The sequence below is a fragment of the Hyperoodon ampullatus genome (assembly GCF_949752795.1).
Source record: "Hyperoodon ampullatus genome assembly, chromosome: 1".
Taxonomy (NCBI): Eukaryota; Metazoa; Chordata; class Mammalia; order Artiodactyla; family Ziphiidae; genus Hyperoodon; species Hyperoodon ampullatus.
The window spans coordinates 44,220,083-44,238,326 of NC_136914.1; the positions used below are offsets into that span (position 1 = coordinate 44,220,083).

General features: G+C 33.9%; 1 protein-coding gene across 2 annotated transcripts in view; it reads right to left on the reverse strand.

Annotated features, from left to right (window-relative positions):
* Positions 1-18,244, reverse strand: part of ANTXR2 (ANTXR cell adhesion molecule 2) — a gene marked incomplete at both ends in the record, with an annotated part of 141,577 nt that overhangs the window by 100,492 nt on the left and 22,841 nt on the right. For both annotated transcript variants that reach the window (XM_079705053.1, XM_079705052.1), the window contains 3 exons: positions 2,306-2,375; positions 4,172-4,270; positions 5,981-6,041. In XM_079705053.1, coding sequence (XP_079561179.1) covers positions 2,306-2,375; positions 4,172-4,270; positions 5,981-6,041 — 230 coding nt within the window. The remainder of the gene's footprint in view (positions 1-2,305; positions 2,376-4,171; positions 4,271-5,980; positions 6,042-18,244) is intronic.

An 18,244-nucleotide genomic window follows, 5' to 3' on the forward strand; every position in this document is an offset into this window, starting at 1 on the left:
TCAGGCATTGTGTCAGTGCTAGAGATACAGAAAGAAACAAAATAAACAAAATTCATCCCAGCAGGAGGGAGACAATAACAAACAAATAAATGCTTTGGAGAAAAAGTGAACCATGAAAAGAGAATAGAGACTGTTAAACTCAAGGGAGGGGGAAGATTGTATGATTAAATAGGGTGACTGGCAAGGGCTTACTGAGAAGGTGATATGTTGAACAAAACTTGAAGTTGAGAGAGTGAGACAAGTAGGAAGGAGCCTTTCAAGCCACTGGAATAAGCTCAGGTGGTTAAAGAACAACAAAGAGGCCAGTGTGACCACAATAGAAGGGGCAAAAAGAGGACGAAGTTGGAGATGCAGTGAGGGCCAGATCTTGTAGAACCTTATAGAACATTGCAGTGATTAGACTTGCACTCTGAATGTAATGAGGAACTCATTATCAAGGATTTTAAGTGGAGGGGTGACATAAACTGATCTGTTTTAACAGGATCACTTTTGCCAAGGACAGAAGAAGAAAGATGGGTTGAGAGGCTAATAACCTAAGCAAGAAATGACAGTAGCTTGGTCTAGGGTGGTATCAGTGGAGGTGGTGGGGAAGGACTGGATTCTGAATATGTTTTGAAATCAGAGCTGAGATTTGCTTATGGGCTGCATAAAAGAGATCAGTAATGAGTCAAAGGTTTTTTACCTGAAGAACAAAAAGGATGGAGCTGCCAGTGACTAAGAGAGAGAAGACAGCTCTGAAAGCAGACTGGGGAGAACAATCAGGAGAATCAATATGGACTTATAGATTCAATAAAATAAGACCAAACTTTAAGTCAACAGATTTATCTTTGCTAATACAAGACTATTACTCAGAAAGCCATTGAGTCCCACTGTGCCCTTGTGGTACAGATGGCTCCACGCAAAATGGATGGGCCTTAAATTCCAAGGCCAGTCTAATTTGGCCATAAGCATGTTACCAATACCAGATTATTATATGACTCAGAAAATGAATACTCTTTTATAGAAAGAAAATAGATTCTGATAGTCTTGCTTTTATAAGTTATATTATGCAGCTCTTTTCAATCAATTTCAAATAGAAAGCTGATACTGCTCCAATTTACTTGGATGACCAGAAGTGATGTCCAACAGATATTTTGAATATTTAAGCATCCACAAAAGTTAAGTGCTCAAGTGAACTTTAAACTACTAAAATGATTTTCTTAGGTTCCACAAAAGAAAATATAATCTTCACTCTCTGAACACTAATCCAGACTTTAGATTGGGGCCTTATGTATTTCAGTTTCCTCTGATCCAGAGGAAGGTTTGAGATCAGTATATAGTGATTCTTGAAAACTGTATCCTATCCATTACCCTAAGCATATTGCATCTACTACTGTTGGACAAGAGAACATTTGAAATATTTGCAATCATTTCCTGCATAATAGAGAGGGCAGGGGGAAAAATCACACATGGAAATATTAAGTTGATGGTGAAATTATCTGTATATAGGTGATTAAAATAAAAGCCCTTCTTCCAAACTAAATATCCCTTATTTTATCCAGCTATCATGGTTTATTGCCACACCAAAGAACATGAAAATATATTCCTTAACAGGACTGGGACACAAATTAATGCACAAATATTTCCTAGTCTAAGTTGTGCCTTATTGAGCCATGTTCCTTTTGCTCTTCAATCTTAATATTTAAACACTATAGTCATTAGTCAAAATCCCACTTTGAAACTCTTGTGTGTAAGTATATGTGTGTGTGTCTGTAAATTCAATACTCTAAAGCTCAAAACAATGGCTATGGCTTTATTATTTAAAGGCTCTAACAATATTTCTCAAATCTATCCAGATAAATATTTATAGAGCCTTTTAATCAATATTTAAGAAACAAGATAAAACAGACTTTATCCTTTTCAACCTACTAAGAATATGTATAGTTAAAGTACTAACCAGAGTGATTTGTCTAGGATTTACTATTTCATGTTTAATCTGTATATCAAGAAAAGATAGGGGCTTCCCTGGTGGCGCAGTGGTTGAGCGTCCACCTGCTGATTCAGGGGACACGGGTTCGTGCCCCGGTCCGGGAGGATCCCACATGCCGTGGAGCGGCTGGGCCCGTGAGCCATGGCCGCTGAGCCTGCACGTCCGGAGCCTGTGCTCCGCAACAGGAGAGGCCACAACAGTGAGAGGCCTGCTTACCACAAGCAAAAAAAAAAAAAAAAAGAAAAGATAAAATAAAACAACCAATATATATTTTGTCACCATTTCCTTATAATTTGTAGCTAAAAAGTTTTTAAATGTTTTTCATAAATTACTTACTCTCCAACTTCATTCAGGGTAGGTGCAGGACAAAGCATAGAATTACTTTCCACACTCACTGGCATTACACCTATAAAAAAAATGTCATTTAATCAATAAATGGTTTTATGTATCTCACACAGTTTCATTAAAAAATATGAAGAGACACAGCAATCAGAGTTCAAGTGTGGGACATTAGATACATTAGCATGAAAAAAACAAAAAGAGACTCATCTAAAGAAAGAGGAGAAGGAACACAGAATGAAAAACAGGAAGAGATTATATGCCTCATTGATATATAGTACTGGTAAATCATAAATTATGATTTTTTGATATAGATTAAGTTCACATACAGCTTGTAGATACTATAAAATTATCACCTTTTCTCCCTCAATTTTGCCAATATATTAGATTTTCAAGGAAAAAAAATATATATTTTAAAAGCAGAATTTAAAAATGATAGAGAAGACAAATGTCCAAAGGATAATACATTTCTTTCAAGAGTTTAATAAAATAATTGGGGTTATAATATATAAACACATTTTATAGAATGCTTAAATTGCCTTACAATTTTAATAGTATATGAGAAAAATGATCTAGACTATAAATACTCAGAAAAGTTACATAATTAGATGGATAATATTAGAATACAAATGATGAAAATACAATCTGACTCAATTTATTTGAGATTTACTTTAATAAATTAAATCCTATGTAGCTATGTGTAAAATATGTTTATATTATAATCAACTCAAATATGTAATCAAAAGGAGTAAGGTAAAGCTAATGCTTAGATACAGATGACTACTGAATAAAAATGGTAAAATTATTTTGTCCTATTCAGTTGTAGAACCTACTAGGAAGAAAGTTTTTTACTAATATTATTGTCTTTCCTTACCAAAATGATGATCTTAATAAGAAAGAGAGGAATTACTTATGGCATTTACCATGCTGAGATCCTCACCACTTTAATTCAACAAACGTACGGAGCAGTGACTGTGTATGTAGCCAAAGCTGTGCTAATTGGAGGGTTTAGAACCATCAGATAAACAACAAAATTGTAAATGAAGCTCTCAAAAAATAATTCTACCAGAGTTCACAGAGTTGCAGCATCTGCCTTACAGCATAAAATTTTAGAAGACAATATAATCATCGAGGAGAAAATGTCTTAATAGAGACCTAAAATGCTCAGCATACTAAGATCTAGAGCAGAAGTTTTTCTCAAAATGAAGATAAAAATGTTACACTCATCTTCTCCTTTTTTGAAAGCCAAGTGAGGGAAAATAAAACCTAATTCCCTAAATATGATAATTATCAACAAACCCCGTGCCAGGTGGGCTTTGGAGATATATCTATAAGGCAAAAAGCCCGTCTTCAGGAAACTGGCTAACAAATTATTGGAAAATTAGATTAAGATAACAAGTGACAATAAAATAAGGCAATAAGTAGTAGAGTAGTCCAAGACAGTTAGATTTTCAGGCAAGAGTGACAAGAAACAAATCTGGAGAAAGAGGCAGTTAAATCAGGAGGTGGATAGAGTCCATACAGAGTGCAGCCAGGAAAACTGAGTTCAACTCTCAGCTCTGCCCATTATTACTTGTGTCACCACAGGCAAGTTATTTGACTCTTTCAGCCACAAGGGCATCATTTGTATAATGAGGCTACTTAGGATGGGGTCCAGCATTTATTAATTTATGAGCAAATGTTGCCATCATTAAATAACTATTAAGTAATTATTATTACTACTTATATTATCATTGGACTTCCTTTCTTTCCCTCAGATAAAACAATATAGCACAGTTGGTTTCAGTTGGAGAAAAGAGGAAAACACTTGATGCTGATATACTATGGAGATATTAAAGCAATATTGAAATTATGGAGACCTACTCTTTGTGTATGTTTCATTAACAGTGTAAGTACAGAGAACACTGCCTTTCCGACTGCCCAAGTTGAATCCTCTTCCATTCAAAACTATTTGAAATTCCTCTAGAAGTAAAAGGAAAAATAAAAAATTTAATCACTACTTTACAAAAAACAACAACAAAAAGCGTAACTTGAAACAAAAGTATCAATGTACAAAGAATCTTTGTTTTCCAATAGTGATCAAGATTTTAGAATTGAAGCATAACAGTCATCCCAGACAAATACCATACAAACTTGCCCAAATTCTATCCTGAAGAAAATATCCACAGGAAAGAAAACTCTATGTTTTCCTCTTGTCTTAGGAACTGAGGTATGAGAATGTAAAGAAGTTAATGCCTCATATTATCTGGTTCTTAGAACAGTCGTGTATTATATTTTCTTTAATCTATGATACCCCGTACATAGCTCTTCTTTAACAGCTTCTTCACATCCTTAATTCCAGTTTTATTTTCTGTTGCATATAAACTTATAACTCATCAAGGGTCATGCATTTTGGACTAATAATAATCTATTGCCGCTAGGTAAAAGAGGTTGATTGAACTAATATTTTGTGTAAGAGGAGCAGTCACTAAATGTTAAAAAGTGAAATAATATGCTAGAAGAAAATTTTAGTTGCTAATCAATGTTTTGATTGGCAACTAAATGTTTGCTGCTTAGTTGCAAGGTGGTATGTCAACTATTTTAATAGTGATCAACTTTCAATCCTCTCGGAGACCTCCTATCTGAAATAATGTAACACATATAGCGTAATTAACTGTGGAAGAAAATACTGCCATGCCACTCTCCATTCAGTGTTTTATGAAAGGAATTTTCTTATAAGTTAAAATAAAGTGCAAGTGAAACTTAAAATGTGACTCAGAAAAAGAACATGAGCTTTAGGAGTGAGATAGACAAGAGTCTAACAGGACATTTCCTAATAGCAAGTAATGAACATGTCTCTGTCTCAGTTTCCCCATCCATGAACCCAGGATTATAAAACTGTCGAATAGTGTTGTTATGAGGATTAGGTAAAATTCTAAATGCATAGAACGCCATCCTGCTCTGGAATGTTCAAATGCACTATTCCTCTGGACGTCTCAGTAATCATTAATGGAGGAGTCTAAAAGATGTAGAACTTCATCCTGTGTCCAGCAGTTGGGAGGTTCTGCAGTAAATTGCACAGCACATTTCCTTCCCCACCAGACCCAATGTTTTTCCTTTTGAAAGAAAAGTCAGGTTAAAATGAACTCCAGGTAAGACCTGAAGTAGAAATAGTATAGGCCAGAGAGAATCGCACTCTCTTTGGGTTGGATGGATTGAAAGTGCTAAAACCCGAGTCTGTTCTTAGAACCAGCTGATGAAGCCACCTGCTTCTTTCCTGTCATCCACCTATAAATCACTTCTTTATGGGCCCTGAGCTGGCATGTACTGTACTTTGGCCAGGTCATCAAGGCACGGAGCTCAAAGTCTACAGATACCTGACTGTATAATCAGATAAAAGAGAAAATTTTCTACTTTACTTGTCATAGGAAAGGTCTCAAACATGAACTAAATATACAGAAGATTTTAAAAGCCTGTCGCACAATATGTTCATTATTTAAAATAACACTCCAATCTTAAAAATTTGAATTTAAAATAGAAATATTTCAAGGAATTATTTAAAAATTCTTACAGAAAAAGATGCCAAAAAATTAATTTTGCTATTCTCTTTCCAACATGAGTTTCAAATTGTATATTTTAACTAGGAAAAAAGTACAACTTCTTACAAGGTATTTTTAAATTCTAACCACTTACCCCCCACACAGACGCTTGAGGGCCGTAATTCCAGGATTTCAGTGCACGACTGAGCTAGTATCTAAAAAGGAAAAAAAGAAGACCAAGGTATAGCACTAAATCATAACAGGTAAAGTGAATTATAAGATTACTAATAATCTGTGGTCCTCCCTTTAACTTCAATAGATGGCAGAGAAAATTTTATTAACCCTCTCGTATACAGCTACCAAGCTCTTAGGAAATTCCTGTGTTGTCTTTCAGTATATATTCTAAGATTGTATTCTGTAGGAACCCTTATTTGATTAGAATAAATACAGATAAGCACAGATAAAGTGGGTTGTTGCCTCAAAGTCTGGGAACTTTAGACATGAAAAGATAACTAAAATTTCCTGATAGCCATAAAATCAATGCTGAATTTCCCATCAGGCAAAAACAAGATAGCAAAATCAGACCTCCTATTTAATTATACTAATTTAATGCTTTCTACTAAAAGGTTCAACATAATATCAATAAATAAACACTTCTTTATTTCACTCTGGCATTTCTATTCAATTTCTCTGTCTCAATTCCCATGGACGCTAATCCTCCTTACATGCATCAAACATTACACTTGCAGAACACAGGCCCCTTGTATGAGCCAAATATTATTCTCAAAAAGACAGACTCTCTACTCCAGCATTCCCAGAGCACAGGAACAGAATGGCTCTTCTTAGCTTGTTCTGAGAAACAGAAACCACCATACAAGGCACAAGGCTACAAGTGAAAAACAACAATGATGAAATAAGCTGCTCCTAATGGACTCAACAATCCTGCCTTTATTTTTAGAACTGCTCTGCACTACATTAGCAAAGGCAGACAAGTTCCAGATGATCTTTGAACAACATTTCTTTCTTGACAGACATTAAAGACAGATGATGTACAGTAGTGTCTAGCATCTCCTGCTCATAACTAAAACAGGAAGGAAGGACTGTAGCAGGATATAGAAATGCTTTCTGTGCTTTCTTTAATAACAGTGGAAATATAAATTGTCAGACTCTAAAATACAGCTGGGTCAAATCACGGAATTTTTGTTGCTGAATATGCCTCTCTGAAAGAGGGAACATTTGCACTTTTTAAGGTCATTTCCCAGTGAATCCACTTTTCACTTAGTGATTGAGGCTTTAGTAATTAGGAAACAAATAGAATAAAGTATTATATCTGAGAAATTCCAAGTGAGGTCGATTTAAACTCATAAATAACCAAAGAGATTCCAGAGTCAGTCACCCAAAGACTGTCAGGGCCCAAACACCTGTGGTCTGCTATTTTATCTTTGATGATCAACACTCACTCCTTTGACGAGTGAGTACCTTTGTTCATTTAAAAATTGAGGACCATTGTCAAAGGTTAATGTGTCCTCTTGGAAGGAAAGTATCTCAAATCACTAACATCTTTAAATATTTTGACATAATTCAGATAACAAGACTCTGAAGGGAACAGAATACAAAACTTTTGCCAAAGAAATATGAAGCTAAAAAGGTTTTGCCAAAGGAATATGAAGCTAATAATACCCTAACTAACAAAATTGGGGTATTATTGCTTTAGTTTTGACGAATTTGAAATAAAAGTGAGAACTGAGCCTCGAAAATGGACGGTCAAAAGAAAACATAAAGCCCCCAAATCTATTTTTATCTGGTGACAACTCTTGAAAGAATTTATTTTAAAATAAACCCTGTTAAGGAAACTGACTGATCTTACAGCTTATGATCTTTTTACTAGTTATTTTAGGCACACCTCTATCAGCATTACAAAAAAATGTTTTGAACATCAAGAAAATTATGAAAGAGGCTTAAAGATTGAGTCTATTGGAAATAGAAAGCATTTTTTAAATTCCTTAGAATAAGGTAAATCAAGAAATTATAAAGAGATTTTCCAAAAGCTGTGTCAAAGACTATGCAACCCAGAATGACCTGTGTGAATTTCTGAAATTATGTTGGTTTTCTTTCTCCTAAAAATATTGGCCATAATTAAATCAGATCTCAAACTATTAAGACAAATGTTTGTGTTGACTTCCTCTTTTGATTTGATGTTTTCATCAAAACATTTCTAAAATGGTAGTTATAATAGCAAGATCAATTGATCAATTCTAATGGAGCTCTCCTTAAGACTGGAGAATAAAGACCTTCAAGGTCCATTGATGGTCTACTGTTCTGAAGTCAGACCCTGTTTATCCCCTGTAAAGTATTTTGATTTTCAAGAATAAGTTCAGAATAATTTAGAAATTTATGTTCTATTCAAGTCTGAGATTAATGAAATTAAATTACATTAAGCAGAGGTTAAGAATAACTAAAGGTTGGTTACATCGTGCAGTAACTTGTATAATATACATTTATATATAAGAATACCCTTACATTAGTTTAATATTCGTACTTAATTATTTTAACAAAATGAGTTCTATAGAAATGATATTATTGAATGAAAAAGTGATTCAGGTAACACATTCATTGAAAGACAAGCAGTTTAGACCATGAGTCATTAAATTGGCATCACCATCTGACAAAATCTAGATGAATCCCCCTCAGAACACTACCTACCTTTCTCTAAAGTTTATTTTGGGTTTTTTTTCTTTTTTATTTCTTAGGATCTTATTGAGTGTTGAATCACCTCCTCTATTAGAAGACAAGCTCTGAGCATAGAAATGGGATCATATTATACTGTGCCAGCTTTCCAGGACTAGCACATTGCTTTGTACACACAGTACAACAACAACAAAAAATGCTTAGAGAATACAGATTGAATGCACGAATTAATGAGAATATTAAAAATGTCTATCTAGTAAGCAAATCAACAATCATAAAAAGACCAAGATAAAGCAAAATAAAGTTAATTTATGTGAAAAAGCATCTAGCCTTTCAAAAAATTGTAAAGGTTGGAAATCCAGAGACCCATAATTTGAAACTAAGTTCACCAAAACCATCTTCACATGATAATTAGAGAGCAAGAAAATGTGGTGGGGAAAGAAACGAGAGAAGAAAGTGTATGCATTTTAGAAAATAAAATTTGCTCTAAATTTGGTTTTTCTATCTAGAGTTTACCATGTTGCTATTTTAAGAAAAGAACAACTAGAAGTTGCTGTGATTTAGTATTCATATGCAAATAGTTTACATTAAATTTTTAAACAAGCACTTCCATAAATACAAAGCACTTCATAATCTAGTCTTGCCAAGTAATTGCACAAGTTCAAATGCTCAAGACCTCAAAATGGACCTATTACATTAAAATTGTCATCACTAAATGACAACTGACAGATGGGACAACTATTTTAAAACACTAGTTAATTTTTATCAACTTAAATACTGTTATTGATTGATTGAACATTGGATCAGGTGTCCCATCTATGATAATTGACGCATTATTATTCATACTCTGCACTTTCATCACCTGTACAACCTGTACAACAAGAGGACGTTGTAAGGATGTTTCTTCAAATATGTGTTGCCATCTGCCTTCATTAAGTCTCAACAGAAACAGAAAATAGTTTCCAATAAAGGTCGGCCTTAGTTGACATCAAGAGAGCTAATAGCACCATAGAACAAATTTAAAGACAAACCAAATGCTATTAATAAAACCAGGGTTCTCTAAGTCATCGACACACTAGATGCAAAATTGCATCATTTGAGACTTTGGAGTCCATTTATATACATATATATATATAAATATATATATATATATATATATTTATATATATATATATAAATTGGCAAAGAACTTGATGATCACCATGAAAAAAGTATACTACTGAAGCATCTGTTCACTTAAAAAATAATATTAGTATTAAGGATTATTTATAAATGAAAAAAATATGTACATTATTACCTAATCCCTACTTTTAAATCCTCAAATCTTAATATAGATGAAAAAAGTCAAACTTTGTAAATTCAGTACAACTAGCAGCAGTCAAAAATTCAAAAGAATTTCTAACAATAATAATAATTACCATTTGTTGGGTGCTCATTATGTTCTAGGAACTGTGCTAAGCACTTTATATAAATTTCTCCAATTAATCCTTCCAAGTCTTAAGAATGCATACTATTTTTATCCCCATTTTACAGATGAGAAAATTGGAACTTAGATTTTTAAAAATTGTCCTAGAACAATTAGCTTTTTAAATAGCAGAGCCAGATCTCCCCAGGTTTGATTGAGTCCAAAGCCCATTCCTCTAACCACTGCCCTCTGCCACCCTCCAGACTTGTGATAAATGGTCTACCCGTTACAAAACCTAATATCCAACAAACTAGTGAAATTCACCTGCTTGTTTTGCCTGGAAACCTTTTATACTATCAAAAACAATCTAAAATCGGGCTTATTTCTTATCTTCAAAATTATGTCACTAAGCTTTCACCTTTATTTATGGAGTTTTTACAGGTTTGTTTTAAAGTTCCCAACACCACTGACTGTGAATAAATTCAAATTGTAGATCATCCTATGAGTTAGTAATATATGGGATACCCAAATGGTTAGGGGCCTCTCTCTTTTTATGTATTTATTTTTCTCTATTGTCTTACTTTATTACTGCTTTCTTTCTCAAATTTGGTTTTGTACAGATAAAACACTTGTACTTTTTACTTCTCAGCATCATCCAGAAGCTAAAAGACAAGCCAGGCTACCAGAACAACAAGCTACCAGAGGTCCTAATACTGGTATAAGAACACAACAAGCACTTGGAAACTAAAATCAAACGGTGCTTAGAAAAATTAATGTTATTTGATCTTAGGACAGATTTTTTTTTCCATAAAAGTAATGATGTCAATGGTATTCAGGTTTTATAGTTCTAAAACTCTAGAATTTGCCTGAGTCCTGGGAACAGAAAGGCACATTCAGAGCCAGAAGGCAGAAGTTTGGTGATTTTGTTTGGTTTGGTTTGGTTTTTCTCTATTTTTTCTTTGGAGCAGCAAATTTTTGATACAGACTAAATGAGTCTTTGTCCCTCCCCTCTCATTGTCTCACCTGGGTTGCTAGACACACAGAGACACTCTTTTTCTAAACACAATCATGATCCACGTTTGCCCCATCTCCCCAAATATTCTATTTCAACATAGCTGTTCTCATGTCATGAACGCATTCATACTAATATATGAATGTCAACATGTGAATGCATGACGCTTCAAACAACCTGGACAGTATTATAGCCTCAGGAGGATATTTTGTTAAGGCATGAAAATCCCTATACATGGAAATGCAGGCAACATAAACATTAGTAAAGCAAGAAACACAAGCAGCATGAGGGAAAACATTTTCTAAAATGGGATGCCAACATTGGAAAACAAGGTCTGCCTACATGTCTGTCCCTCTGTTACTCTTTTTCTTAGTCTCTTTTCCTCCAGTATTTGTGAACCACAGGGTCTTTAAACGTTTTTAACCTACAGTTACACCCACAGGGCACAGGTTGGGTAGGAGATAAAAGTGTGAACTTCCAGGAGGGAGAGGTCTAGGCAGATGAGCTGATGGTATACACAAGACCATCTGCAAGACCTGTGTTCATAAACCAATAAAAATCTATAATAGAAAAGAGTCTGAAATATATAGAATTCTAAATTCTGTTACTTTGTGTAAAATGTCTACATTCCAGCTTGTTGTCCCAAACTGTGAATTAAATGCCTAAAGATGGTTTTATATATTTAATCCCTATAACAGTCACTGTTGTTTCTCATTATCAAAACTTTCTGTCCTATTTAAAATGTATTTGTCTTGAATACACGTCATAAGAAAGTGAAAATCCAATATTTCCCCTCTTCTGAGTTGTTTGGGATAAAACTGCAGGTGGAAAAATAGCATTCATCCTTACAAATTATAGCTATTTATTTTCTGTTGTTTCTAACTCGTATACAATTTCGATACATTCTCTGTATAATTTAGATCATCAGAATACTCTCAAGAGTTTGGTGAACTCTGTAAACATGAATTTCACTGAATTTCTCTATTTGTCAAGGGAGTGGGGTAGGATAAGATAAGGTTGGTAATCGCCCCCTCTGGGTTAGTTTTGGTTAGTGGAAAGACCAGATGCAGCCTTAGGAGTCAGCTCTGCCCGCTGGCCTCTCTGAGATACAGATGTTTGGAAGGAGATGAAAGTAGATTCCATTGTGCTGTCCCTTTCCAGAAGTTTGACTTGAATGGAGTATTAGAATGGTGTTTCACCCTAGATATTGCAGGCATATTCCAAATTAATTTGGATTGAGTCTGCGTCTAGTGCATGTGGTCAGGCTGCAGGATTTCACTAAAGGCCCAATTTGCATACAGAGCAACAAGGGGCAGATATGCACTTTGGAGCCAGAACTGGCAAGATTTGTGGCCGTGTGAGAACCTCTGCTAAGTCAGAGACAATCTTCCAAGAATCCCAGTGGCCACGAAGCAGTTTCTTACCCATCTTGACTATAGGGTTAGGATCAGGTCTTTATAAGGACTGAATAATAACCAGGTGAAGTGACAGTGTTAATCACAGAAACATCTACAGCAGAAACAACCAGATAGCATCAGACTTGATTTATTCTTTGTTAGATATTTTAAGATACATATGAAACCACATTTTGATTGAGATCTTGTAAGTTCCTGAACATGTTTACATAATGGACATGTTATAATGACAAATATGGAACATGTAGGGAGTAGTAAAAGCCATACCATGGCGTTAAAAAATGCATACAATGAATATACTTGTGGCCTTTTTCTTCTGGTATTGAAGATAAAATGGGATTAATTAGTGGAGAATTATAGTTGGGCTATATCTAAGATAAAATTTAGCATGGAATTAGTTAAGATGGGGGGATGGGATGAAGTAAAATGTTACTTAGGACCTACAGTGTCTTGGAAGTTCATGTTGAATTTGGGAGCAGTATATAGGTCTTATGTTTTGAAGATCAAGCATCCAGTTTAAATAAAACAAACAAACAAAAAACCCACTTCCTACAACTAGTATAAAACAAGACAGATTTTTAAAATCTATATTTTTTCCAATTTCTAAATGGTGATGGTAAGGATACTGTATTTGGAAAATAGAGCCCATTCCAGAAGAAACTATGTAAAAACTTTTATAATGAATAATAATACTTCATATTTAAAACCAATCTAATATAAAAGGTATATAACACAATGTTATAAACAGCAGCTTCTCAATTAATATTTATTGAATTAATTGAAGAGTACATGTAAAACTTTCTAATAAAAAGCACAAGCATTTTGGCTATAAGACAAATAAATGGGGTATGTAACAATGAACAGTTAAGTATATTTAAAATTACAGAGCTTAATGAGGGGCTACTTGAGTCAATCAAATCACATCTTTGGTCACACACAATGAAAGGAAAACTTATTTGTATAGTTCAAATTTTGAGAATCAATGGCACTCATAAGGCATTGAGCCAAATGCAAAAATAATTTTTTTTAACAAAGAGAAAAAGAAACAATAAAAACAACATGAAAAGAAACAAATTTAAGATATGCATCTTCTTTTAAAAAGAGGGCTGATTCTGGATAGTATATGTGAAAGAGCAAAAGGATATTAAGTCCCATTGAATGAATGTGACCTTCTTTTTTAAGGTCCATTCTAAATAAAAAGATTTTTCCCCAAAAAACAGATTACTTCTTCACACTTAAATTCAATATGCTACCCAAACATCTCCAACATTTTTAACCTTATTCAAAATTCAAAATATTCATTCTGGCAATAATTTTCTAACACTGACTTTGAATATATAACATAATGTAAAACAGAACGTTACAGATAATTTACAAATACCTTCATTGTATCCTAACAAATAGAAACTGCTAATTTCCATGACATACAGCATGTCAGGAAATATCAGTAAGAATAATAATAAGGTCTAAAAACACAAGCTACTTTTTTTCTGACTCACTGAGAAGCTTAAGCACTACAGGAGTTCATCCCAAATATGAAGCATTCCAAGTTTAAATCTCATAAGGAAAAATCACTGCACAGCATTAGTTCCCCAAAAAAAGATCTCCCTAAAATGAAGCTTTAGTAGTTAGCCACACATGTGCATAAAATAAGCAGCTAAAACAACTGGAAAGATGTTTCTTACAATCTTTTCTTGTTTGCTTTTTTACCTTTCAACATTCAGATATGATTTTGTTTTCGCTCTAGGTGTGAAACATTCCTACCAAATATATTTTTCTCTAAGAGGTAATATGTCAATGAAAAACAATTGCAATTTGTAGTTATGTGTTTTGGTTGTGTTTGTTTTTTTTAAATGCTTGGAGGTTCAAAATGCCAGTTGCTCAATACAGCATGTTCTGCACTGACCCATTTCTAAATATGGATTTTCTCTCCCTTTGCAAGTAAGTGAGTAGTATAAGCACAAGTGACAAATTCTAAACAAACTTTTACTCTAATAAATCTAGGGAAGAATGTAAGTTATAATCATTGCCTTTTACTCCTCTCTGCTCCAAACATAACAGATGAGTAGTTCTGATTATACTGTTGGTGAAATTATGCCCATATCACAAATTGTGAAACAAAATAGCGAAATGACATTTAAGTTCTTCTGCATGTTATAATTGCAGTTTTCATAACAAATCATATTAGCAGGTCTTCCTTTCTCACTATACCATAGAAATACGCCCCAAAGTGGATTGTGATATGAAACAAAAGTTTATATGTCTCTGATTTTTTTCCTTTCTTTTGTTCAGTGCAAACTTAGAATAATTATTTAATGCTTTCTTAAAGGATAGACTTTCCATAAAAAGTGCGCTGAAATTATGGGGTAAAGTAATAATAAATGTACTATTTGTTCAGAATCTAAAGATATTGAGTCCCAACATGTTTTTCATTTTGATGCATATATTATTTCATATTGGTCCTCTTTACACACTCCCTTGTTTCATTAAATAAAACATGAAATAGACCTGACAAGCATGATAAGTCTATACTTGTTTTATTTGATTTTTCAGAAATCCAGAGTGGCAAATAAACTATTTCCCTATGCAACAAGGATAGAAAAAAAAAAGCTTTATCAGTTTTATTGACTTTACAAACACATATCCCTAAAAATTGTAAGCTCACAAAAGTCAAGGGTACCATATCCATCTCTGTAACCCAACATCAGAAAAGTGTCTTGAACACAGTAAGTTTTCAAAAATATGCTTCCAAATAAATTAGGAATTATTATTTCAGGGGGGGAAATGAGATATAACTGAGAAATTATGCATTTACGCATCATAATTTACACTAATGGTACATTTAATCATAAATCTTAACCATTTTATCCCCCTTTTTAATGTCCTTCTACTCAACTGAATTTGCTTTCAAAAACAAGTGAGCCTCTAAAGGTCATCTTCTTTTGTAGCCCAACAGATTAATGTTAAGAAATAAACATTTGGCACTTAATTTTGGCTATGTAACCTAATGGCACCACTTTAGTGTTCTCAAAAAATATCACAAAAAAACTGTAATTATTTTTCCAAAATGGATTTGATTTCCTTATACTACAATCCCAACCAAAGAAAGAAGGAAAGAATAATGTTATTATTAAGTAAAATTATTATGCAAATGCAAATAGACCATTGGACAAAGGATGTCAAGATTATAAAATTTCAGTAAATTAAATGACTATTTTAAAGCAAATTTTCTATTTGTATTTTTTAGTTAATTGGAATTTAGAAGGAATAGAGTGCCTTATTAGAATATGTCAAAAATATTTTAAATGCATTTTAATACAGTGGACTGTAATACTATTGATTTTTCTTCCCTACCCAGAACATTTTTTCATCCTTACACATCTATGAAGTGTCCCCTTTCTATTGGGAAAACTGTTCTCTACTCCATGTGCTCCTGGTGAGGCTGTCAATCGTTAGCCCTCTCCACCTTGCTCCCAATCTTTCATCATGGGGGTAAGCATGTTACTCAGGCTGGTCCAAATATGTTTGTTGACTATGTAATTGTTACAGGAATAAGCACTTGACTCAACTGAGTCAATCAGAGTCCTTAACTGGGACAGAATATACTGATGCCCAGAGACAACAGTTCTCTCTTTCCAATAGGCTTGCTAATTGAGGTCTATGTAAGCTGAAACACTTGGCAATTACTTTCAACTGCCACTCATGGGAATAAGGAGAGAATGAGGCAAATAGAATCATAGGCAAAACTTACAAAGAGAGAAGACCTTAAGAACGTGGATTGGTTCCCCGGATCTAACTGTACCTGAGGCAATTTCCTCCTCTGGACCACCCAGTTAGTTAGATAAGCCAATACCTCTCTTTTTTTTTTCTCCCTTAAGCTAGTATGAACGTGCTTTTTGTCACTTGTAACCAAAAGTCTTAATACAGTGGAATATAAATAAGAGGATAAAGTCAAAATAATATGGAATCAGAAGTCAATTCAAAACAAAGTATTTTCTGGCAGAAAAAAGGAGTTGATTTTTGTAATGCTTAAACACACCATAATTATATTTTAAAAATATAAAAATATTTTCAAGAAGCATGGATTTTATTTATTCATTCATTGATAAACATGAATTAGGCAATAACTACTAACCCAACATTGTATTAGGCAAAAAAAGGAGGAGGTGGGAAATACAGTCCCAAACTTTCTAACCATTAATGTGAAAGATGTTATAAGGAGACACCTTATCTATATTCAGTACTAAAGATCCTTGGATAAATAGAAGCCCAAAATAATCTGATGCACAGTGAGCCTCATGCTACAGCCAGTCCTTTTTAAAAGGAGTCCTAGAAACTGATTTCCAATTTTGAGTAAGTTGTACCAGTTTGGCTTTTTTTTTTCCTGTGAATATATCTTTATAGTTAGCTCAGACTTTAGGTTTTTCATTAAACCATAATTTTATAAATAGACATTTCCACAACTAAGCAGTCGGCATTCATAGCAGAACCTGCTAAAAGCATTTAAGCTAAAGTCTTATCAGAATGTTTATTAGGTACCCTCTTCTATGAAAATGATTTTCCTGTAGAGAAAATGATTTTGCAATGTCTTCTCATTCCATTAAAACATAGTTTAGACACCTTTCTTAGATACTTTTTAAAAATAATAATAACAAGAGGTATTACTGAGAAAAACAACTTGGCTCCAAAGGTCAAATGAAGCTTATATTTCCAGCACTATGAATGAAGTTACTTTTGTAAATGTATATTTTACTTTTTTCAGTAAAAAAGTAAACAATCTATTACAGTTTTATTTAAATTTCCTACATGTGTGAGTGCTCATTCCTTTCCTATTTAGGTTCCTTTACTTCCCCATTAGGTACTTAGGAACTTTGCTGCCATCACCTAGGATGCAGTGTTCTTAATTCTTTTGGATCAGGGCTATTTATAAAAACAGCTTCACAACTGATTTATCTCTTATGCTTAATATTTTTGAGGTGTGCTATCAAAACAAGTTTATGGAAATAATTGGAAAGAGTAAAACATCTCATGGTCTTGTTTTTAGAAAAAAAGGAGGGGCTTTTCCACATCACTTTGATTTTTATTCTTTCCCTGAGAAAACTAAACTAATCTTGGTTTTGTTTTATTTTATTTTGTTTTATTTTTAATGTTCTCTTACACAGCACTGCCTTATGAAACACTGCACTAGAAACCACATGGTACTCTCAGGTTAGTCTGACCTATCCTAGTTTGAATACAATTTTATTTTCTAATAAAAGTTCTACAATCACCTTTCCAAGAGACCAAAAATAATTGTTTAACAATTCTAAGATCTGTGGAAAACAGAATTATATCCTTGTGTTGGTGGGCAAGGGAGAGGAGAAAGAACAAGAGGAGGAAGAATGACTCAGTTCTGTAGTTTTCTGATTTGAACATTTCCCTGGATCACCACTTCCCTCAGTGACATCCCCCACTGGGATTTATTCCCAGGCCCAATTCACCTTCTCTCCTTGCCCTCCTGCCCAATTCCACTTTGTCCTCTAACACTCCGACCCCTCTGTGAAAACAGCGTTCACTTTCAATGCTTCTAGATACTCATATTTTCAGGGTTGGAAGGCCCAAGTTACACTTGACTGCCCTCTCTGTCCTTTTCATCCTACATCCAGTGAGCTCTCAGGTTCTATTAATTTTTTAAAGCTTCCCACATTTACATTTTTATTTCCAGTTTTCACAGCCATCACAGTTTTAACAACAACAACTAGTATTTGCCAGCTAATATTTGCCAGAGCCTTCAGAGCCTGGCTCAGAAAGAGCAAACAGTTTCATACCTAGAGGTTCAGCCCCACCCTGTTCCTGACATAATTCTGACCAGGGCAGATAATTTATTAATTGCTTCCCTTGCAGTCCTTGGCCTAGTTT